This window comes from Euprymna scolopes, chromosome 7 (genome assembly GCF_053919585.1).
Source record: "Euprymna scolopes isolate OS-2025 chromosome 7, ASM5391958v1, whole genome shotgun sequence".
NCBI classification, from domain to species: Eukaryota; Metazoa; Mollusca; class Cephalopoda; order Sepiida; family Sepiolidae; genus Euprymna; species Euprymna scolopes.
In genome coordinates this window covers 140,593,165-140,617,871 of record NC_136488.1, presented here as the reverse complement: position 1 = coordinate 140,617,871, position 24,707 = coordinate 140,593,165, and the positions used below count along the sequence as shown (strand labels likewise).

Here is a 24,707-nt window from a genome sequence, read left to right as displayed (position 1 = left end):
CCTGTCCAACCACACTGACATTGAAGTGGTGACCAAGGCGCTTGCTTGTTATGAAGTTACAGGGGCCGTTTTCAACTTTAGCAAATCTGTCAGCCTGCGGTAGAGAGCCTGGATCGACGAGCCCGCCTTTCAGGACATATTCAGGTTCATTGATGGCCCGGTCCGTGTTCTGGGTGTTTGGCTTGGACCGGGCCTACAGCTGGATAAGAACTGGTCGGAAGTACAGACAAAGGTCGAATCGTTAGTGGGGACTTGGATTTGAAGGAAATTGTCCTTGAAGGGTTGGGCAGAGGCATGTGTCTTCCCACTTATCCTTTACCGTCTGTCTGCACTACCCCTACCTGCGAAATGCCTTCAAGCTTTCACAGAGCAACTCTCCTTGCTTTTTGGGAGAAGGGAAAGCACTATGTTCGCAGAGAGGTCTGTACTCAGTTTAAGTGAAGGAGGCTTGGGAATACCCGATCTTAAATGTCACAGACATATTGAAAGATTGGCTTTCTTGGGTCGTTCTGTGGTGGAGAATGTACCGTGGGTCCTTGCAGTTGAAAGAGCCTTTCTCAACCTCAAACCCGATCACTCGGTTGAAGGCTATTATAGGCAGAGGGAGGAATCAAAGTTCTTCGCAGGATGCTGAGCTGCGCTGGAGACCAGTGTCCTCTCACAGCCTAGGAAGAAACTTTATCGAGCACTAGTGGTGTGTACCACTTTGGATCCCCTCAGCTTGGATGATCAGAGGAGGAGATCCACTCACAGTGGAATTAGGCACCAAGCTGGGCTTATCTCAATAATTCTGAGTTTTCTTTGACCTGGCAACTTGTCTGGAATACACTGTCCCTCTTTACCAAACTTCACAAGGAAGATCCAATGACAGAAATTGAAACAGCTGAGCCTTTTTCTATCGCAGCTGCCTTCAGGGGCTCATGGAGTATGTCAGAGAGGTAACGGCTCGCATCGACACCGAGCGCCTATTGTTCCTAGATGCTACTTATAGACAATGTCAATTTGCCGCTGTCTGGGGAGAAAAGAATGGTTTTTCTAGCTATTCTGGCAGTAGCAAGAATGCTGGCATGTATCACACACCTCAAAAAGGTCAAGAGGGGACATCTGTTCCGGATCGTAATCTGGTCGTTTACTTTAAACATCTGCTTAAAGTGAAAATCAGGTGCAATGGGAGGAGGTTGCCTTGAGTGGATTTCGATAAGAGGTGGGTGCACAACACTAGTTTGTGCATCTGTAGATAAGCCAGTTATGAATGCGGATTTCCTTCGTGAGCATGGCATACGCAGTTCTGAGTTCTTCGGAACTCATCCCTTTGAATCAGTCTAGCATAAAAGTCATAAAAAGACGGAGTCGGTGGTACAAATGAGATCTCGGTCCTGTTTTGTTTTTTGGTGCTAGAGAGCCTCCGAAGATGACTGACACCCACACTTTTTATAACCCCAGTCTTCCCTCAGAGTTATTGTTTCTCGGAGGTCACTTCGAACACCCTCCACGTGTTTGTCCATTCCCAATATTTTCATACCCTCTATTAGCCCCCACTCCCAATTGGAGGATGTTCTGCTTGCTTTCAGTTTCCCGGCAAACATTAGAAGTTCCAATACCTAGACAAGGGTGGGGAGGGACCCTACTCACATACCCCAATAGGCATTTGATTTGGTTTTTATATTTATTTTGAGGGGATTTTTTTCTAGATCTTCCCACTCCCCATCATTCATCAGACGTTATTTCATCAAATTTAAGACTTTATTTACCAATTAAATTTTTCCATATCACACATTTGATTTATATAATACCGGCGTTGCCTGGGTGTTTGGAGGTGTGTGTGTGTTGAGCACAAGAAAAAAAAAGTGGTAGTAGACAGGCAGGTTCAAACCCATACTGTGACGGAGGAAAAGAATGTGAAAAAAAAAAAAACGTGACATCTTTCATTGTATCCATCACCAAATCGGAAGTGGCAAAGGTTTAAATTAAGGCTAGTAAATCAAAAAAGGGGATGATTTTCGAACATATCAGCAAAAAAAGTGACCCCTCCCTGTAGAAAAGTGCCCAGTTGAAGGCGAAGGAATTAATGTTTTTAGCCAATTTTTCGATATTTGTTGTCGGGGGGGGGGGGGGGGTCGAGCTTCAAAACGATACCTATCTTGCCTCTGTCGAAAGTTTTAGTCAGACATGATGATTGTTGACTCTTTCCAGATGATTGCCGTCACACTGAGTTCTCCCCCTCTTGTCGTTCATGACATCTCAGATGACTCTTCACTCCCACTGCAGATTTGCACATCTTGAAGCAGTTGTGACATACAAATTGAGCAATTTCCACTGAGTTGACTTCCTCTGGAGGCTGAAGAGTATTCCTATGAGCAATCACATGTCTTCTCAACCAGCAGTAGACTTGCAAACTTTGCTGCATGTTAAACAGATCGTTTGGTTCGGACTAATAGGTGCAAAGTTGACCTGAACAGGAGTTTTGTGCGACTTAAGGTGGTTGACATAGCCAGCTTTTAACAAAAGCACTCGTTCACAAGTGTCGCATTTCCAGCTCTGTGTGTCATGGTTAAGACCATCAATTAAACCTTTGCAAAGCTCTCGCTTCAGATTGCTGTGGGCCTGACAATACAAACATACATATATACATATATTTAAACGGACAGATGAGATTTATAATATAGATTAAAAACAAAAAATTATTATACACGTACACATATACATACATATTTACTTTATTTTGGGGGGATTTATTAAGTAGGATCATCTCCATGGTGTAAATGCGGTATTGTGGTGAAAGGTGCCGACTAAGAATAATCAGAAGATTCATAGACAATAAAAAGACCCTCAACCCCCCTTCCCCCATTCTTATTAGGGCCTCATACCTAAGTTTGTTGTTATTGTAAATTACAGATTATTGTTTTCTTACTTTAAATCATACTTTTTCAAGACACATTAAACTAAATATATATAGATCACAGTGTAGTATCTGTTCTAATGCTACACTTCACCTTTTTTGTCCTTGGTCAGTGGAGAAGAAATTCTTCATGACTGAGACAATTTTAATTTTTTGTTCCAATCCGGAGTGCCCCTTTTTGGGTGCTGGGTTTTCCCCACATTAAAAACCAGCCTCATGGGGAGGCAAGTAAATTTTTTTTTTCTTTTTAGTCCCCCGATAAAAGGAGGGTGGACCTGTAAATTCAGCTTCGTCTGTTCGTCTGCCCGCACTTTTCTCAATAATTACGCCTTGGAAGTTTTTGGAAATTTTGCACAAACATTAAACATGATATGAGTAAAAAAGTAACAGAACGGATTTTCCGGGAAAACTGTTGTTGTCCCCCCAGGGGTGCCTTTCAAGTTAAAATGGCTCAAATTGACACTTTTATGCTTATTAAAAAAAAATTGATGCCTTTTTATAAAACTTTCTAAAAAAGTTGTAACTAACTGATTTCTTTATAATTTTGTTCGTCTATACTTCACGATAACCCGACGGTGTACCCCAGGGGCTCTTTTAACATAACACTCCATTTTGGGGACTATTTTACCATATTTGCCCAAAATTTTCTGTGTACGTCTATTTAGCAGTTTTGGACGGTGCTGAACTCAAATTTAAATATGTTAAGACCTTAAGAACTTTGGGGGCTTATATGGAGGGGGGGGGTAAATGATGGACTTAGTCATTTTTTTTTGCATGGTGCAGAACTCAAATTTGCATATGTTAAGGCCTAAAACTGCACCGTTTGTTCATTTTCACCAGGATTTGACGACCCCTGGGGACTTTTGGGCCCAAATGGCGGGGGGGGGGGGTAAATGCTGAACTTAAGTCTTTTTTTTATGCCTCATTCACTGTGCACTCACAGGGGACCATGCATTGCTTCACTAGTTTTTTTAATTTCCACAGACAGGTGCTTTACTGAGCGACTGTCCCCTCCCCCTCTGTAAAACATTAACAACAAAAACTCGTCCAGCTACAACCACTGTCAATAGTTTTCGTTCCTCTCTCTCTCTCTCTTTACCTAGAACTGTACAAAACGTCCATGAGCAAAGTTTCTTTCTCCACAGGGCTGCTTCCCAGCTGACTACCATATGGTCGTTTTCAAGTCCAATGTAAATAAATTCTTGTTGAGCTCTCCTCTTAAATAATCAAATTCTGCCCTATAACCACCATGTTATCTCACTGTCCACCTAGCACTCATTTAACCCTTATCCTCGAGTGGCCTTTGGACCCTTATAATTTGTAACTCTTGTATTTCTTATTTTGTTCTTCAGTCCTTGTATTCCATAAACGATGTTTCTGACAAAGAGGAAAGAATTGCTGTTTTCTAGGTCAGAATCTATTCCATCTAACATTTATTGTGGACAAATTTTAACCTTGAAATAGTGTTGTATATTGTACAGGACTGGTTCTGGTTTTTAGTTAGAAACGAAATAATTAGGATCAAATATTATTATTGAAGGAGCTTTCTGGAATCGAACGCAGTTGTTAAAAGTTAAAATGAATACATTTTTGGTAGTTAGAAACGATTCCAGGAATACAGTGAATTATCCATTGTAGTGAAGAATGCAAATTAGAAATAACTTAACAAAGAACGTAGGTAAACAGTAAGTTGTGTTGGTTTAATTTGGGTCAAAGCAGAAATAATGAAACAATGGAATTAAAGAATGTTGACTTAGAACATCTGGAACTTGTGCTGTCAGGACATGTGTTAGAATATTTTAGATTACTTGTTTGCGACTGCAATATTTGTTGTCTATAGTGATAGACATTATTTTACTAAAAACTAGTGATGGGACGATTCCAATATTTTTCTGATTCCGATACAATTATCGATTCCGCACTAAATTCCCGATTCTGATACAATTACTGATTCCGATTTTTTATAAATTTCTAAATATTTAATTACAAAGCTGTTATTTTTCTCGATTACCGTAAAAACACACGCATATATTTTCTAAAAGAGTACAATGTTGTGCCAGTGTCTTTGCAAAAAGAATTTTGAAAAGGTTAACATTTGATACAGTGTCGTACATTCCATAAGCCAGCAGTATATTAGATGTTGAACTTATATTTGGTCAGTAACATTAAATGGTTAAGCAGGTGTTGTATGTTGAAAGGGACAGCTCCCAGTTTTTAGTTAGAAACGAAATAATTAGGATCAAATATTATTATTGAAGCAGAATTCTGAAATCAAACGCAGTTATTAAAAGTTAAAATAAATACATTTTAGTTAGTTAGATACGATTCCAGGAATACAGTGAATTATCCATTGTAGTTAGAATAAGAAGTTTAGGTCAGAGCAGGAATATTGGAACAATGAAATTAAGGAATGTCCTTGTGTTGCCACGACATGTGTTGGAAGCATATGCATGTAAATGGGGATGCACATGTTTGGCTGCGGTCTGACATCACAAAGAAATATAGAATCAATATGTACAGTTATGTTAAGGGAGACAGTTCGAAGCAGTCACTTTGAACAGTCGAAGTTAGTTCGGCAAACTGACAGAGTTAGCTGAAGCTCCTTAGGAAGACAAGAAAATGTAACAACCAGGTATCGAGTTCTCATCACCAGCTGAAAAAAATAAATGTTTTCTATTTGTTGTCAGCTAGTTGTCTTTGTTCGTCTTCAACTGCAAGGTAATGTGTTGTCTTCAACCGCAAGGTAATGTGTTGTCTTCTATTTACATGTATCATCACGCTGTCCTCATCTTATATAATGAACTTTATATGAAGCCCCCTTCCAAAGGTTGACTGTATCCCCCCTCTTCAATAATGCATCTCCGATCCTGTTTAAAAAACTGTTCATTAACACTTCCATTACACATCCATCGCCTCTATCATAAATGTCATTTCGCCCATCTTCTGTGACCTCCCTTCCCATACTACAGTAGTATTTTGTTAAAAAAATAAAAATAAAAATAATACTTCAATGTTAAAATGAAGGCATGTATCAAGTGGAATCGAACGCAGTTGTTAAAAGTTAAAATGAATACATTTTTGGTAGTTAGAAACGATTCCAGGAATACAGTGAATTATCCATTGTAGTGAAGAATGCAAATTAGAAATAACTTAACAAAGAACGTAGGTAAACAGTAAGTTGTGTTGGTTTAAGCGATTTCTATAAAAAAAAATTAAAATCCAACCTGTTGATACCCTTTTCCCTCCCTCCCCAACAACCCATGTCGTCGAACGCATCTAAGTCCGTCGAATATATTTTATTACCAATTATTTCAATAACAAAACAAGAGACAAGTGTATATGTTTTTTTTTTTTTTTTTTTTTTTTTTTTATTATTCACCAACTTTGCGGAAGCATAAATAATAAACCCGGGTCAGAGGTCATTCCAATTGAAGAGAAGCTGACATATGACACATATTTCCAACCATAACGCATCCAAACAGATTTCGGTTACGGTCTTCATCCAATCATTTCAATTAATCTGCAATCAGTATTTCCATCTGCCAAGGAAGGGGAGGGGGGGGGGAAGCGACTCCAATTACCACAACTTTTTCATATCTTCCAACATTGCCTGTTTAAAAAAAAAAAACAAAAAAAAACACAAGAATTAGAAAATGAGACATTATTACTTTCATATAACAGATAGGGAGAAAATATTGGTTCGGGATCCAAAAATTGAAACATTGGATTCCAAGTGAAACCAATGGTATCTATTGAATTGTCATGTCACAGTGATGAACATATCCAAAAATTATGAAAAACGATAGAGTAGAAAATGAATTATTAATGAAAATAGTTTTCAAAAAGAAATTTCAAGTGTGTATATAAATTAATAGTATCAAGTCAGGGGAAGTAACTCGATCGGTCTTTTTACAATAATGATGCCAAAGTACATGTTTTATGTAATAATACTGTAATATTTAACTAATTGTGACATGACAATTAAGTAGATAACATTGCTTAGTGTTGAAAAATAATAATAACAGTAAATAGTTATCATTGTTTTGTTCAGGAAAACTCATAAGAATTGTAGTACTTCACGCCAATATGTCATACTATCGGTTATTTCATAGGTTCCTCATTATTGTAGTAAAATTCGGAAATTGGAACATTCAATTCTAAATGAAACCAATGGTATCTACTGAACTGTCATGTCACAGTAATGAACATATCCAAAAATTAAGAAAAACGATAAGAAAATAATAGAAAATTAATGATTAATGAAAATTGAGTTTCGAAAAACCAAAAAAACCAAAAAAAAAACTGGAGAGTTCTAATCATAACAAAAGGAAGTTAAATATTTTCTGAAAACTGAAAATCTTTGGCCAATTTAGCAAGCTTCACATGTCTCCCCACAATGACTTAGTTCTATTTGCCTCACTTCGTGACTGGTTTCCTAACTTAAAATGTACCAAGCATGAATACTGTAACCGTTTTTTTTTTTTTGTTTTTTTTTTTCACCAGATTTTGGCCAACTCATCCTCTGGCCTTCTTCACGTTATTAATTGTGATGGGATAGGAATGCCGAGTCTCTTAACTGTATCCCCAGTAATTACTGCCTTCCATAGCTTTTGTTGTCTCACCACATTTTGGCTAACTAAACCTCTGGCCTGCTTTGGGGTTGTAAATTCTCACCTGGAACCGTAGAGATTCAATGCCTCTATCCACTGCGTCACTGGTTCTGAAGATTAATCACCTGAAGAAGGCCAGAGGATGAATTGGCCAAAACATGGTGAAACAACAACTATAAAGATAAGGATAACAGTCCACAAGTAAATAAATACAAAAAAACTTGCATCGTTCTTTAGTTTGTTCAACAAATTGTAGGAGAAATGTTCTTAATGCCTCCTACTGAAGGGGGGGGGGGCACAGGCTATCCACAACTTTGTAGATGCTTTTGTAGCGAGGAGTTTTTCTTCAGAATGAGGTTGCTGGCCACACACCCAGCCTTCCCAGAATGTACATACAACGACTAGGCTTCCCAAATGGTCACCCATCTGGTACGTGGCAGGCTCAACGTTGCTTAACTTCGGTGATCTGGCGAGAACCAGTGTGTCAACGTGATTCTGCCGTACATTTCTTAATGCCCGAGTGACTTTAAAGTCTCTAATGTAATGCAAAGCGTTATAAAGTTTGGTATACTGTAAAAAAGTGAACATGAAGGTCTCGATAGTATTTGCACTCCTTCTACCATGGAACGATTTATGTGCCACCAGGTCTAAGTGAAAATTAAAATGTCAACACACAAGTGGACGTGCACTTTGGCACATTAAAAATGCTGGAGCAGCCCCGTCGTCATTCCACAGTAAGGGCAATTAGCAGTAAATTAACTTAAGAAAGGCTACCTACTTTCAAAATGACTCCGACTTAATTTTTATCAGGAAAACTTTTTATTCTTTGACTTGGATTTATTTTTCCTACTTACTCCTCCATAAATTAAAATTATTTTAAAAATTGAAAAATTAAATGTAGGCATCACAATTTTTGCCACTTTTGAAAGATATCGATTGAACAGAGGTCAAATTATTTTTAACTTTGATCCCAATTTTGACCTCTTAACATTTATTGTCTTGGGCTCAAATCAAGTTAAAAAGTTTGATCCATGTCCAAGGAACCTATATCTAAAATTTCAGGTGTTTAAACCCAAAATTTGCGGAGGAGTTTGGTAGAGTTTTCAAAAGTCAAATCGTTGAACTTTGACCCCATGACATCCAAATTTCTGGCCAAAAAGCAATTAAAATGATTTCCCCAAATCTCAATACCCCTTATGTAAAATCTCGAGTCTGTAGACTTAAAATTGACAGAGTAGTTTGGTAGGGAAATGTACACACACAGACAATTTCACTTTTATAGATATATAGATTGTACACCCGCTTTTGTAAAGGGTGCGGGAGTCTTATTATTTTTCTTGGAAATTGGCTGAAAGTAAGTAAATAATCTATTTCACTTTGAATCCTTTTTCTTCCCTGCACCTGCATATCCATAGATTTGATTGAGGTCGTGACCTCATAAGTAATGATTAAAATAACGATTTTAAGTGTCATATCTTTCGTTTCTTTTTATTAAATAGAATTTTATATTTAGATATCAAAAAAAGTAAAAAATAAATAGCAACTGAAGGTATTATTTGGTTACGTTAGGTATTATTTAGCTCTTATTTAATTCTGGTTTTACCCTTGTTATAAAATTTAATAAGTGTGAAAACACTTATTAAATTTTATAATAAGTATAGAGCTTGGAACAGATTAGACGATTTACATGTAAAGCACCTTTCAAGATATGAAAGCCAAGCTGGAACTAATTAATTTCGTATCTAGAGGTTCCACTGTATTGTGAATAATCCAAATAATATTATATTCAGTTCCTTCAAGTGCACATCGCAGAGAGACTTACCATTGGTTCTGTGGTTGGAGCGTATCTTTTCACAGGAGTACCATTTTTGTCAATCAAAAATTTTGTGTAATTCCACTTGATAGCACTGGAAAGTGAGAAAAAAAATTATAACTCAAGAGATTAAAAAAATACATTAAAAAATTTGTTTTTTTTTCTTTTTACTGTTTTTTTCACTCCAAACAAGACACAGTGCCTTTAAGTCATGCGAGGATACTTTTGGGATAAAATTTGCAGGGATACTATGTGGGGAGTTGGGCAGCGAGATATCTGTTCATATTACATTTGAACTTCTGCGTGTTAATATAGCAGGGGCCCGGAGGGAAGTTCAAAGTCTAGGAGTTTGAGGGAAAAATCTATTTGAGTAGGAGGGATCTCTACAGTGTAAGGATGTACATTTGCTTAAAACTAGCAGGGCAACCTGGCTTCACCTGGGCTCCTAATTTCCATAAATCATATAGATTCGAGAATAAAAATAAAAATAAAGTAATCTACTTAATATTACAACATGATTTAAAATTATTTTAAACAACAGCAAAAAATAATGTAGATGTTTTTAGGTCAGTTAACTTATTTTACCTCCTTCATTCCAAAGATGAAATATTTTTTTATACACAAAGTCAAAACTCAGTGACCACTTTTCAGTGGAGAACAGTGGGTGGGGTGGGGAAATCTTTGCCCAGTCATAAAATATGCTTAAATATATTTTTAATGCATGCAAATTTCGTATTTATTATCACAGAGCCAATGCTCTGTCAAATATTATATTGTACCTAATATATAGTACTGATTTCCAAAGTTTTAAATATAAAAATGGGCGCCATCAGCTAGAATCGAAACCAAAATGTTTAGCACTTCAGCTGCATTCCCTACCATTTGAGCTATCGACAAATAGATAAGATTTAAAATTAAACCACTTCAAGGTGTGAATGAATTTGCGCATACGCAAAACTAATAGCAACATGTTGTAAAGTTGAAATGGAGAATTTTGCCTTCCAACTTGCCGACATATTTCTGTACGTATTATTCAATCAATCCAAACAAAGATTTTACTCATTATAAACAATTCTTGGTGTATGATGACTATTTCCTGTTAAAAATCGGTGTTATGCTAATAGTTTAAGAGTTTATCGGTTAAATATTTACAGAAAGACACACATGCCTAGACACATCTACTGTTTTATTTAGATCGAAAATATCATGAAAGTGAAAAAGAAAATGAAAACATAAATAGCAATTTTTTAAAATAATTCCCAGTTGTAAATGATATTCCGAATGAGGGTGGAGAGTTGTGCGCTTGGGTTTCGATTTTCAACTGATGGCACCCAAACTATGCAGGGTGTAACGATAAAATTGTCACCCTAGAAAAGACGACATGATTCCATTTCCCTTTGATAAAAAACGGTTTTCTTTTCTTTTTTTTTGTTGCAGATTATCTACTAGTTGACCAGTTGTGTACAAATCCCAAGAGCGATTTTCATGTTTGAAAGTGTGGTGATCCTCTGGTGCAATCAGGTGGCCCCGCTGGCCCACCCTGGGTGTGGCAACAGGACTTGGCCCTGGCCCACATGTCCAAAGAGACCCAGGATTGGCTTCAGCAGGAGTGCTATCATTTTGTACCCTTCTCTCATTACCTACTCATCCCCAATCCGAACCTCCTGGACTACTTTGTTTGGTCATATGTCGAGAACATCACCAACATGACCTCCCACAACATCAAAGCCAGCCTGATTGCTGCCGAGTATTCACCGAGCTCCTGCAAGTGCTTGTGGAAAAAGATATGCTCCCAGTTTTGGATTCGTAATAAGGCAGTGATTGAGGCTGAAGGCAGCTACATTGAATAGATGTCAGCTCTACTACATAATCAAGTTACCTGAATTGATTTTTTTTTTTCAATAAAAGTTTTAAAATAAATCTGTAGTGTTGTTTTCTTTAGGGCGACATTTTTTATCGTTCTACCCTGTATATATGTTACAAATACAAAATTTTATTTTCTAAAAAAATAAATTTTCTTCTGCAAATACTCACTTGAACAAAAATCCTCCAAGTCTGTTTTGGAGATATTTCCAGAGGGGATGGGCGTCTGGGCCGTTCACCTTAATTTTGCTGAACATATCAAAAGTAACGTGATACTTCTCGGTGGCCCACTTGAAGATCTCTTCATTCGTACCAGGTTCCTAAAAAGAAAACGATAAAAGGTTTTACTGAATCATCACAGATATATTTTAGAATAACTATGCCCGCACCTCCAACCGATCACCTTAACGTGGCTGTGTCGGGATTCTATCGTCGTCGGTCGCCATGCACAAATCAACCTTTCAGGATTTACAGACATAATAAAAATAACATATACAGAAATTTTATACAAATTAGTCATCACTTCCTCCACTTTTTTGTTTTATTACATTTTCACCTCAAACAAGGCAAATTGCCACTTTGGTGTAGGGGGCTACTATCAGAGGCAACAACTACTGGGGTACTATGTAGGGATTTGGGCAGCAAGATGTCGGTTCACGTTACACTTGAACTTCTGCACGTCAGTACTGTTGGGGAAGCAGGGACCTGGAATGGAATTCTAAAGTCTACCGGTTCTGGGGAAGAAACTATTGGAGTAAAAAGATGTTTTACATCTAGGGGCAACACAGCATTACCCAACTACAAAAGTAAGAAAAGAAAACTAAATTTAAGGTTGCACACTCACGCCAACATATCGGACATTTTTTTCTTCTCGATTTTTAAAGTTTAAATATTTAAACAGGGTTATTTATGCCATTTTTTCGTTCGTCCGTTTTTTAATTCAATCACGTTGGCTGTTTTTTTTTTTTGTTGTTTTTCCGATTTTTTAGAAAGTTTTAACATTTAAACAAGATTTTTTATGCCATTTTTTTTCGTTCGCTTATTCTTTATTTTGCATCACGCTCGTTTTTTTTTGTTTTTGCTTCTCCGATTTTTTAAACAGGATTATTTATGCCATTTTTTTCGTTCGTTTATTATTTTATCATTGTTTTGATTTATCCCCCACATATCTCACCACTCTGGGGCAATGCCGGGTAACCCGCTAGTATATAAAAAAATATAAAACAGTCGCACACCAGAAAGCTGAAATCCAAATTGGTAACCTTTTCCTCCACTTCACACCACACCATTATACGACTACAAAGGTAAGAAAAGAAAACCAAATCGCTCAACTGCTAAGATCACTCAATATATACATTTGACTCAGTCAGTAAATTTGCATATAAAACTCATGGCAGAAACTATAAATTGTATTGTGTAAGCATGCTCGCATTTCTAGCTTTGTTTTCCGGCCAGTTCCGAATCCTAGGTCCTGGACATGACCTTAAACTATATTCAATGGTGAGGCCCAGCTTGCGGGCTTTGGAGAGTGTGGAAACACCCTTTAATTGCCATTGCTCCCAGGTCCACTCTGACCCAGAGTGGTAGTAACTGTTAGGGTCCCAACTATGAGTTAAATAGAAACCGACTTGAAAAAAACAAAACAAATATATTCTGTTAAAAAAAATTTTCTTCAAAATCACTGGATTCGGCATTAAATAACTCGAAAAGGGTTGATATGCCGTAAAACAAAAACAACCAACAAACCGAATCCTAATTCTGTGTTTCTTTTGTTCATTCTATTTTTTTTTTGTATTTATGTTGTTCAGTTCCACTAAAATATTGTAGAACAACTATGCCTTCGACTGCCTTACTCATCGTTCTCCTTCATCTTCTTAGTGACCGTGTCGGGAATCTTGTGTTGGTGCATATGTTATATACTGGTTGGTATGGCGGTGACGTCTATTTTATTAGCACCAAGCCTGTATTTTCACTATCTGAGATTTTTGAATATCTCGATAGATATAGAGATAGTTCGTTTGACATTGATGCATATATGTTTGTTGCAAGTCGTCTAGTGAATGGAATGACCGCTGTTCATTTATCAATGAATAACGAGACGCTTTGTTATAAAACAACTTTGTTTATTTAATAAACATTCATATACACATAATCGGTGGTAGAGGTGGTGGTGGAGATAGTGTAGGTGGAGAGGGTGTGGTTGTGACCGTGACAGGCAGTTGAGCGTCGTCTGTCCTCCCCTTTCTGCTGTCACACTCTGACTGACTTTGACTCTTGTTTATCATTTCTTTTTATGAATTTTCCCGTTAACCAATTTACGTCGTCGACCCACATTCTGACCCTGTCGATGTTTGCTTTTGGTCTTACTTGCGGCCGAATTACGTCATCTTATTCCCGGGTTTCATTTTTGTCGGTCAGGGTTTAAGTTCATCCGAACTTTGCTCCATTCAACGGTCTGACCCATAAACCGACTTGCGTCATAGGACCAGGTCATCCAATTCCAGGTTGCATTTTTGATGGCCCGGATTTCCAGTTCATTCGCACCTCTCCTCTCTCTATTACACATAAATCAACTTTTTCAAAATTTACGTCTCTATATTACTATATATTGAGCCCAATATAATCTCTACAATCATATAAATGCAACTCTGTCTGTCTGAGTTCGTTCCTTATGGACTCTGAAATGGCTGAACAGATTTTCTTTAAAATTTACACACACAGAGACAAAGCTGCATTTATACAATTATATATATATATATATATATATATATTTCTTGAGTTTATATAAAAATGTATATCTCACTTCTAACACAACCCTCTATCCTTATAAGAACCAAATATATCCTAAGATGGAGTACTGTTGGCACATTTGAGGAGAAGCTACTCAGAGCACCCTTCTTATGTTTCGACAGGATACAAAATTGGCTTCGAAATCTAATGAAACCTTTTCTCCTTCCTACGACCTCTTTCTTAGAGGAGAGACGTCGCAAGTCTATCTCTTCTCTATCGGTATTTTCATGACAGGTGATCGACTGAGCTCCAATCTATGTTCCGCTCCTCTGTAAAAACATTCACAGCAAACACTCGTCTAGTTACAACCCCTGTCAACAATTTCCATTACTCCATATCTGTGCCTAAAAATAAAAATGAAAATTCTAGAAGCAAAATTTATTTCCGAGAAGTACACGTCTGTGGAACACAATACCATGAAGATGCTTCTCAGTTGACTATTGGTTCTTTTCAAGTCAAATGCAAACAAATTCTTGTTAAACCGTTTTCCTAAATCAAACTCTACCCAATTTCCACTATTACTGATCATCAGTGTTGTTTCACGGGCCACCTTACATTCATTAACCTTCATCCTCAAGTAATTTTTTCGGCCTTAGTAAGTCGTATCACTATATTTAAAATCAAAAACAAAAAAAAGTTGCAAATATATATATATATATATATATACCTGATTGGCAAACTGATTACTAGGAAAAGCGAGAATGCGAAGTCCTTTGGATTCTCCGTAGGTCTCCATCAAATCCTCCAATTGCCTGTAATTCTTGTCAGCCAACCCTCATTTAGACGCGACGTTCACTACAATGGTGACGTGGCCCCTAAAAAAATAGAACAAAAACGAACAAGAGTAAATAATGGGCAAACATTTGCAATTGAATGAAAAACATGAGGGTTTTTTAGGGTTAAAGTTGTGTTTATATTATGCCGCCTAAAAATATTTTTTAAAATTCCAAAGAAATTGAAATTTCAGAAATATTTATTAATAATGTATAATATCTCTTGTTGAAATTTTACAAAAATCGAAAGTATCTGAACTTTCACAAAAAGCTTTGAGCCCCTTTGTATCTGATTTGCATAAAACTAAATCAAATATAGCCAACACTACTATCCTTTATGCTTAGCAGCACTGTTCCAAAATGCATAATGATCAGTTTATTAATTTAGGAGTCAATCCTGTACATGCAGACATACAAACCTATAAACATGCCTAACTTTATATTAACATTAAAAAAGACTAAGTTAAAGTGAGTTATCTCTCTTTCTGATTTTTATTTTTAGGTGATGCGTTAAAAATGTTTATTAACAGCTGTCCAGGCTAGACTAAGTACATTTCAAATAAATTGTTGAGAAATATATTATTGTACTGCATGGTGCAACAACAAGCTAAGAACAAGGTGTGGTATCTGTTCTGATACTACACTTCACGTTTTTTTGTCCTTGGTCAGTGGAGAAATCCTTCATGACGGAGACAATTTTAATTTTAGTTCCTACCCAGAGTACTTCTTTGTGAAGAGCTGGATTTTCCTCACATTAAAAACCGACCTTGTGTCTCACTCTGCCCTCGTGGAGAGGCAAGTAAATAGATGCATGGTACAACAACAAATGAAAGTATGCGTGTCAGAATTTGTCAGCTTAAATGCTATTTGGGTCTGATTTTGAAAATCCGACAAGATAACTCTATGTATTAGATTAACTTAGAAGAAATATTCCTATACAATGTAAATGGCATATATAATTTACATAATCACTTTTGAAATGACATGTTTAATAAATAAGAATTGTTTTTATATATAAACATATAGAAAGGACTTGTCCTGCCTTGATAGAGTTCAAAATAGACTTCGTAGCCTCGTAGGAGATGTCCTTTTCTCCTCCTTACAACCTCTATCTCACAGAAGAGATGTTGCGAGTTTGTCTCTGATGTATCGTTATTTTCATGGAAAGTGTTCAACTGAGCTTCAATCTATGGTCCCCCCTCGCCAAACTTTCACAAGAAACACTCGTCTAGCTGTAAACACTATCAATAATTTCCCCCACTCTTTATCTGTGCCTAAACCTAAACATAGATTCCATGAACAAAGCTTCTTTCTTAGAACTGCACGCCTGTGGAATTGTCTTCCGTTTTCCTGCTTTCCGGCTGACTACAATATGGTTGTGTTCAAGTCTAAGGTAAATAAGTTCTTGATGAGCCGTTCCATATAAGTTATTAAATTTACCAAATTTTCATTACTAATGATTACTATATTGACCAACTTCTACTGTACACTCTTTAACCGTTATCCTTGAGTGGCCTCTGGGCCTTGATAATGTGGTGATGCCTTTGTAAAAAAAAAAAAAAAAACAAAAAAAAAACAATTATTATTTATTAAACATGTCATTTCAATATATATATATATATATATATATATATATATATATATATATATATATATATATATATATATATATATAAGATGTGAGATATTTTATCTCAACTGCTTTTCACCCTGTGACAGTGGCAAAATAAGACAAACAACAAATACAAATTTTATCAAATCCTCAGTTGCAAAAAGAAATGCCAGTTTGCCCCTGAAAAAGAGCTGTTAACAACCTTTAAAGGTGATAGTCTTTCATCTTCAACAGGAACTGGAAGCAGGTTCATCTGTCTTCAAAGATCTGAGTTTGCAGCCGTTTGAAGGGGGTTGATATGATGCCTTCTGATGAAAAAGATTCAATTATCGCATTGATGCGATATTACAGAAGTTCATAATTATTGTTCATGGAAGGAAAGGTCCTTGATAACAGGTCGGCAATTCAAACCTAAAAGTCTCAGAAAGACTCGAATAATAATTATTGAGCTTAATTATTTAAGCTTAAAATAAAAGTCTCAAGGCGACAAACAGGAAGAGGCGTGCAATGATCTTCATTCTGAGAGTTTTAGTTCCAGTACTTCATCGTTGGCTGTATCTGTGGAATTGAAAAAGAAAAATGCAAAAAGCTCGCCAAGGCGAACCCCACGACAAATACAATCGACCAATCTAATTGGTCTAAAATAAATACAATGGGAGGCATGATGTAATTGTTACATTTCTAACAAAGAAGAACGAACCATCTGGGAATGCATATGCTTGCTAGAATAATGCAAAATAAATTTTACTAACCTGTATTTTTCCATGCTGACATTTTTTCCATGAATGTCTAACGCTGAGAAGTCATAAAAATTTTCCCCCTATAAAAAAAAAGAGAAATAATCTATATAAGATAGTTGGAAGTGTGTGTGTGTGTGTGTGTGTGAGGGAATGAGATCGAGGTTCTATTATGACATCACAATGTATCTCCAGTTTTTAATTTAATGATATAATAAATAAGAGAGAGAAAAGAGGGAGGGGGAAATAATTTTAGTTGGAAGAATGAGAACACATGAGAGAGAGGGGGATGAAAAAAGATAGAAGGGGAGGAAGACAAAGGGAAATAATATAGAAAGATCGACGATCTATTATGCCATCACAATCTGTGCCTAAACCTAAACGTTTTGTTCCATGATCAAAGCTTCTTTCTTAGAACTAACTGCATGCCTGTGGAATTGTCTTTCGTTTTCCTGCTTTCCGGCTGACTACAATATGCTTGGCCTTCGGGCCAAGATCAAAGTGTAGTATCTGTTCCGGCAGATACTACACTTGAGATAATTTGTACCAGTCAATGGAGGGGAAACCCTCTATACTGGGACAATTATTATTTTTGGTAACCAGAGTGACCCCTTTTAGGGGAGCTGGTTTTTACCTCACATTAAAAACGGCCTTGTGCCTAATTTGCTCAGTGGGGGAGCAAATAAATACCATCTGTTCCGGCAGATGCTGCAAGCTATGACTAGCTATGACTAGCAAAGACCAGATGTGGGGGCAACCCCACATGCCTGACTTTTAACCAGCTCCCATTTCCCACCTCTCGGGAGCTGGTCCCCTTTTTCCCTTCCCCCTCCCTTCACTCCTCACATTAAAAATTGGCCTTGTGCCTAATTTGCTCGGTGGGGGAGCAAATAAATACCATCTGTTCCGGCAGATACTGCACTTAAGATAATTTGTACCAGTCAATGGAGGGGAAACCCTCTATACTGGGACAATTATTATTTTTGGTAACCAGAGTGCCCCCCTTTTTGCCTACTTTTAGGGGAACTGGTTTTTACCTCACATTAAAAACGGCCTTGTGCCTAATTTGCTCAGTGGGGGAGCAAATAAACACCATCTGTTCTTCAGATGCTGCACTTCCATTTCTTGTTCTCTTTCGGTGGAGGAGAAATCCTTCACGACTGAGACAATTTTTATTTTTGTACCTTTTCTCCACGTCAAAAAACGACCCTGGTGTCTAACTCTGTCCCGTGGGGAGGCATAGTAAATAGGTACAATATGGTTGTGTTCAAGTCTAACGTAAACAAGTTCTTGATGAGCCGTTCCATATAAGTTAACAAATTCACCGAATTTCCATTATTAGTAATAGATTACTATATTGTCCAATTTCTACTGTACACTCTTTAACCCTTATCCTCGAGTGGCCTCTTGGCCTTGATAATGTGGTGATGCCTGTGTAAAAAAAAAAAAAAAAAAAAAAAAAAAAAACTATCCTGATTTTGTAAATAACTGAGAGAGAGCGCGGGAAGGGAAATAGTTGAGGGAAAGAGAGCGTACGAGAGAGAGAAAGAGAGAAGAAAGAGTGAATGGGAAAAAGAGAAAGGAAAAGAAGTTGGAAAAATTGAGATTCTATTATGACATCACAATGTATTCTTTACTTAGTAATTTAATCTTCTATCTTATTCTCTATAAATAAAACAGTAGATGTATGTGTGTGTGTAAATATCTAACAGGTAAACTCTTAAACTACTGAAATAAACAGAAAATAGTGATCATACACCAAGGATGGTTTATAACGAGTAAAATCTTTGTTTGGATGGATGACTAAAACATACAGAGATGTTGAAAAGCGAAATGTTCTTTTCAACTTGCCGACATGTTTATATTTATTTCTGCGCATGATAACATAAAATTCATTAATTCAATTGTGCTAATATTTTGACTTTATCATCTTTGTGTCGATACCAACACCAGTAAAGAACGCGGTTTCGAATCTAGCTGATCGCACGAAGCCATTTTTTTTTTTTACAAACTTTTGCCACCGACATGATTTGAAATATATTTAAACGTATTTTACGGCAAGTGGTATCAAAAGTGTTATCGTATTAATATATAGATTCTGCATCATATTTTGAAAGAAAAGAGAATTAGTGCTACTGACGAAACCTCTTAAAAATAAAACGCACCTATTGCTCCTACCTCATAGGGGATGTGGAAAAAGAAGCCATTATAAATAAATGTTTCGTTTAATCAATAAGATAATTATGTATGAGGACGGAAAATTTACATATATCAAACACAACCTGTCAATGCCAGGTACTTCAGCTAGTTATTTAAATAATTAGTTTCCAAAATGCATGACAGTGCATATAGTTATAGAAAAATATGCACTTAATAAATTATATTTCACCTTTTATTCATACCAATCCTTTAATTTTTGAAGTTCGATTTAACTACAGAGCATATACAAACAAATAACAAAAGATTTATATACCAAATATATATATATATATATATATATATATATATATATACGCACACACTAATATACCAAATAAAAGATTTATATTCCATATATATATATATATATACACACACCAATATACCAAATAAGATTTATATACCAAATATATATATATATATATATATATACACACACACACCAATATACCAGATAACAAAAGATTTATATACCATATATATATATATATATATATATATATATATATATATATATATATATATACATACCAATATACCAAATAACAAAATATTTATATACCATATATATATATATATATATATATATATATATATATATATATATACACACACCAATATACCAAATAACAAAAGATTTATATACCATATATATATATATATATATATACCAATATACCAAATAACAAAAGATATATATATATATATATATACACACACACACCAGTATACCAAATAACAAAAGATTTATATATATATATACACACACACACACCAATATACCAAACAACAAAAGATTTATATACCATGTATATATATATATATATATATATATATATATATATACACACCAATATACCAAAATAACAAAAGATTTATATATATACACACACACACACACCAATATACCAAATAACAAAAGATTTATATACCAAATTTGAAGATTTTATCCACATTATTGTTTATTTTTTTAAATATGTTAAAATGCTGACAGCACCTGTTTCGTAGCGCAGAATCGTTCATGTAATCATTATGTCAATTGTTGAATTTATTCCGCTCTTAACTCATCAGAAGAATAAGAACTCATCACTCTTAAAAGTAATTAACCGAATATAGGCATGATTACGAAATCCGAAAATTAGGAGAGAAGTTGCAATTGTGTTTTCTTTAAGTGAATACATCTTGACAGTGCATATATTAATATATATAATGATTTCAGTACATCACACTGAAAGAATAGATTAGTTGGGTTGGTAGATGGAGAACAGTTGAGGTAGCAGGGTTAGTTGTCAAGAAAAGGCCAAGGAAAATATAGGAAAAAATGACAAGGATGAATTTGAGAAAAAGATCACTACAATCGCTGACCATGAGAAGAGTCTATCAAGTGAACATGCAGTGATGTGATGTATGGAAGTGAAATCTGACCAATGAGAGTTGAGGATATGCGTTGCATGGCGAACAATCCGATAAGAATGATACGATAGATGTGAGTCTTAAAACGGGTTTAGATCTGATAACTTCAAAGAAAGGTTAAATCTGAACAGTCTTCAGAGACTAGCGTAAAATAAGTTATCTCCCTTTCCAATTTTTATTTTTAGCTGATGATTTTAAGATATTTAAACATACCTAAACATGTCTCAACTGAGTGTTGACATAAATTGATGACTATGACTCCTTTATATATATATATATATATATATATATATATATTTATATATATATATTGTAAGAAATTCTCTTCCTCGTTTTTGCCTTTGACAGAATGAAAGAGACACAGAAAAGCAACAAAGGCTCACCTTAAATCCAAGAATAATTTTATTTACAAAAGGGTAAAAAAGGAGTCCATATTGCAAAAGAGTGCCCTCTTCAGCTTCTGCCAAATGGCGGGTAGTTCTTGCCTTGAAAGGCGAAGGTAGTTTTCTTCTTGTTGAAGATGCTGGTAGAATCGGCCGCTCGTAGAATTGGTTGAGGGTTCTCAAAATCCTTCCAGACTGTCGATACGAACAACGCACTTTGCGATCGATGTTCATAAAATAATATGCCCCCTTGCGGGCAATGATAATGAAGTAATTATTCCGTAGAACATTTTAGCCTCTGGCTAGTATCCGCATTTAAATGAGCGGAGAAATAAATGGGGTAGAACCCTGCCTTAGTTCATTAGGCACGGAGCGAGATTACGTGCGTCAGCTTTCTTCGACGTCAAGTTGAAATCTGTTTTTTGAAACACAAAATTTCCGCCACTTCTGAATCCTCCGCAGCAACTGGACAACGCAATACCATTGGTCGAAATAATCGCGTGATTTACAATCACGCGGTTATCGCCCTTGCATTCTGAAATTTCTAACACAATATATATATATATATATATATATATATATATATATATAAATAAATAATTGACTGAATTTTTTAAATACTTTCAGATTATAGTTTACTGTAAAATTAAAGTCCATATATCTAATATTTTAGTATCAATATTTATAAGACCATCTCAAGCAGATAAAAAAGCTCAATATTCGAGATAGAGCCAGAGTATAAATGAAAATTTTAAATTAGATTCACTAAATTAAAAAAATTATGACAAATTCATTATTTGACAAGATTTTTCAACTCTATTTCTGAATATTTTGAGATGAGGATTTATTATTTGATTTATTTGGATTCACCGGACTACTGTTCTCATCTTGAGTTTCATTTTCACAACGTTTCGGTCGATGTAACCTCTGACTTTCTTCAGGTTTATCTTGTCGAACCTTTCTTCTGAATTCAGGAACCTGCACTGAATTTCGAATGGAACCCTTTAGTTACTTCAGCTTTATTTTATCCCCAGAGGGTAGCATGAATTAAATAAAGGGTTCTGTCTGAAATTCTGTGCAGATTCCAGAGTTCGACAGAAAGATTTTGGAGTTTGACAAGATAAACCTGGTGACAAATCCTGCACCCTTTGTAGATTTGAAGCCCAAGCTATATTAAAATTCAATAGCAATATGTCCACACTTTTAATCCGAAATGACGAGATTTTTTCTGGTTGTATTCATAAACGTTATTTTAAATTTGACAAATTTAAACCACCATAGAATAATAAAATCTGATTAAAATTTTTTTATAATAAATAATTTAATAACTAATATTATATTATACTCATTTTATTAGTATTATTTCCATTACTACCATTATTATAATTCTTATTCTAATCATTAACTCTTATTATTATTTATCATCATCATTATTATTATGACTATTATTAGCTATTTACTATAGTATCACTAAGGTTTTAGCATTAATATTATTGACGTGTTTTATTTTTAATATATTAAGCATTATAATTAATAAATAATTAATCCCTAGAATAATAAATAAAAGGTTGTTTTTTTTTCTCTTTTATTCCTATGTAACATTTCAAAATTTGTAGTTATCTCCCTTGTTTAATTCAATAAATTTTGAAATTTAAATTTTGGCGTTCCAACGATAAAAACTTATCAACCGTACATTAATAACAGCATGCCAGAGGATAGACTAACTCAAATTGAAACAGATTTTATAATGGAGATAAAAAAAAGGTACAAAAAAATTTTTTTTTTTCTTTTAAACTTATTCATAATTTTCTATGTTACTCTATTTTAATTCATTTATTTATTAACATAAAATTAATAAGTTGGTTTTTATTTTATTTTAATTTGTTTTAATTTTTATTTTTAAACATTTCCAGGAATATCTGCCTTACACGCAACTAAAATACTGGTTTTATTTTGGTGTCTTTAACTGTCCCCCCCCCCCCACACCTATTTTTGCTGATGAGGAGATTTTGTTATTACAGGACAAAATTTTCGTCAAATAATTGTCAATATTCATTGTCAATTTAAATAAAATGAACATCGTTTCTGAAACGATCGTATAATCTAGTGGATTTTGTTTGTTTTCCTTTTGAAACTGATTTTTAATTCAAAATTATGAATCGTTTTACCCAATATCTATATATATATATCTATATATATATATATATATATATATATATATATATATATATATATATAGTCTTGGAAGTTTCTTGAAAACCTGTGAAACCAAAAATAAAATAAAAAATCCTTTGGTGAAAAATTATTTTGTCATGAAGTTAATTCATTTCCTGCATTGCTGAATAGTTTTACTTACATAAACAAACAATAGTGTTTATGTTCTTAAAGCGATTACCAGTTATTTACCATGAAACACTGTCATGTAATCATACCCATATTCCTTTTAAAGTTAATGAGTTTCTATTCTTCTGATGAGTCAGAGTGGAAAAGATTTTAAAAATTGACATAATAATCATATGAATGGTTCTGCGCTACCAAACAAGTGCTGCCAAGGATTGAACATTTTGATATACTGAAAGAAATAAGTGATAAGATGGGCAACATTTTGGAATATAGAGCTTTTTTTTTTTTTTCTTACAAGGTGGTCACCACTTATCAAGGCCCGGAAGCCACTCAGGGATAAGGGTTATTACGTGTAGAGTACGTTAGTATTGGAGATTTGATAAAGTGTCTTACTTAAGGGGGTGGTTCATCAGGAATTAATTTATGTTGGACTTGAAGACATCCAGGTTGTAGTCAGGTGGGAAACAGGCAAACGGAACAGAGTTCCACAGACGTGCACTTCTAAGAAAGGAGCTTTGTTCATGGAATCTACATTTTGGTTTGGGCACAGATAAAGAGTGGGGATAAATTTTGGCAGTGGTTTTAGCTAGACAAGTGTTTTTCGTGAAAGATTTTTGACATTTACTTGCATATGCTCTTTAGTTGCATCGAGCTTCATTAATTAAAGGATTGGTATAAAATAAATGGTGAAATATAATTGAATAAGCATATTTCCCATAAACATATATATGAGAGAGAGAAAGTTTTGAAAATATATATGGCAATCAAGCCATACAGAATTTTCTGCATTTCATCCTCATGAAATCGATGTTACTGCATAGTTTTATATATTCCCATGGTACTGAGTTTGCTAGTTAGGTAATCAGATTCTTCATTATTCATATACCCATTTATTGCAGTCATTAATCACACGTTTATCAGGCAGAAGTTCACTTGATCTCTAATTCATCTCTTTCATTTTGGAAGAGGAAGGGACCTCTTTGTGTTAGAAAGTTACCTATTTATGTACACACATATATATATATATATATATATATTATTTTACATAAGCATCTATACATCACTACACATTCATGAGTATGTTTCGTTCAGCTAGTTACAAGTAACTATTTAGAGACCTCTTCAGATAATATTGCTTATACAAAAATGAAATCTGTAATGAAAATTTTACAGGAGTATCCAACACAAAATAATAAGCAGGTTACATCAAGGGACATTCAGAATAAAGCAAGCTAATAGCATTTAATATATTTGAAAGAGAAGAAGACGAAG

At 35.0% G+C, this 24,707-nt stretch overlaps 1 protein-coding gene across 4 annotated transcripts in view; it reads right to left on the bottom strand.

Annotated features, from left to right (window-relative positions):
* Nucleotides 1-6,241: 6,241 nt before the first annotated feature.
* The window catches only part of LOC145280004 (glutathione peroxidase-like), a 38,484-nt gene continuing 20,018 nt past the window's right edge, over nucleotides 6,242-24,707 (bottom strand). For all 4 annotated transcript variants that reach the window (XM_080131628.1, XM_080131629.1, XM_080131630.1 and 1 more), the window contains exons 3-7: nucleotides 17,113-17,180; nucleotides 14,643-14,790; nucleotides 11,357-11,505; nucleotides 9,332-9,416; nucleotides 6,242-6,509 (exon numbers count right to left, since the gene is read on the bottom strand). In XM_080131628.1, the coding sequence (XP_079987754.1) occupies nucleotides 6,477-6,509; nucleotides 9,332-9,416; nucleotides 11,357-11,505; nucleotides 14,643-14,790; nucleotides 17,113-17,180 (483 nt within the window). In that variant the 3' untranslated portion in view covers nucleotides 6,242-6,476. The remainder of the gene's footprint in view (nucleotides 6,510-9,331; nucleotides 9,417-11,356; nucleotides 11,506-14,642; nucleotides 14,791-17,112; nucleotides 17,181-24,707) is intronic.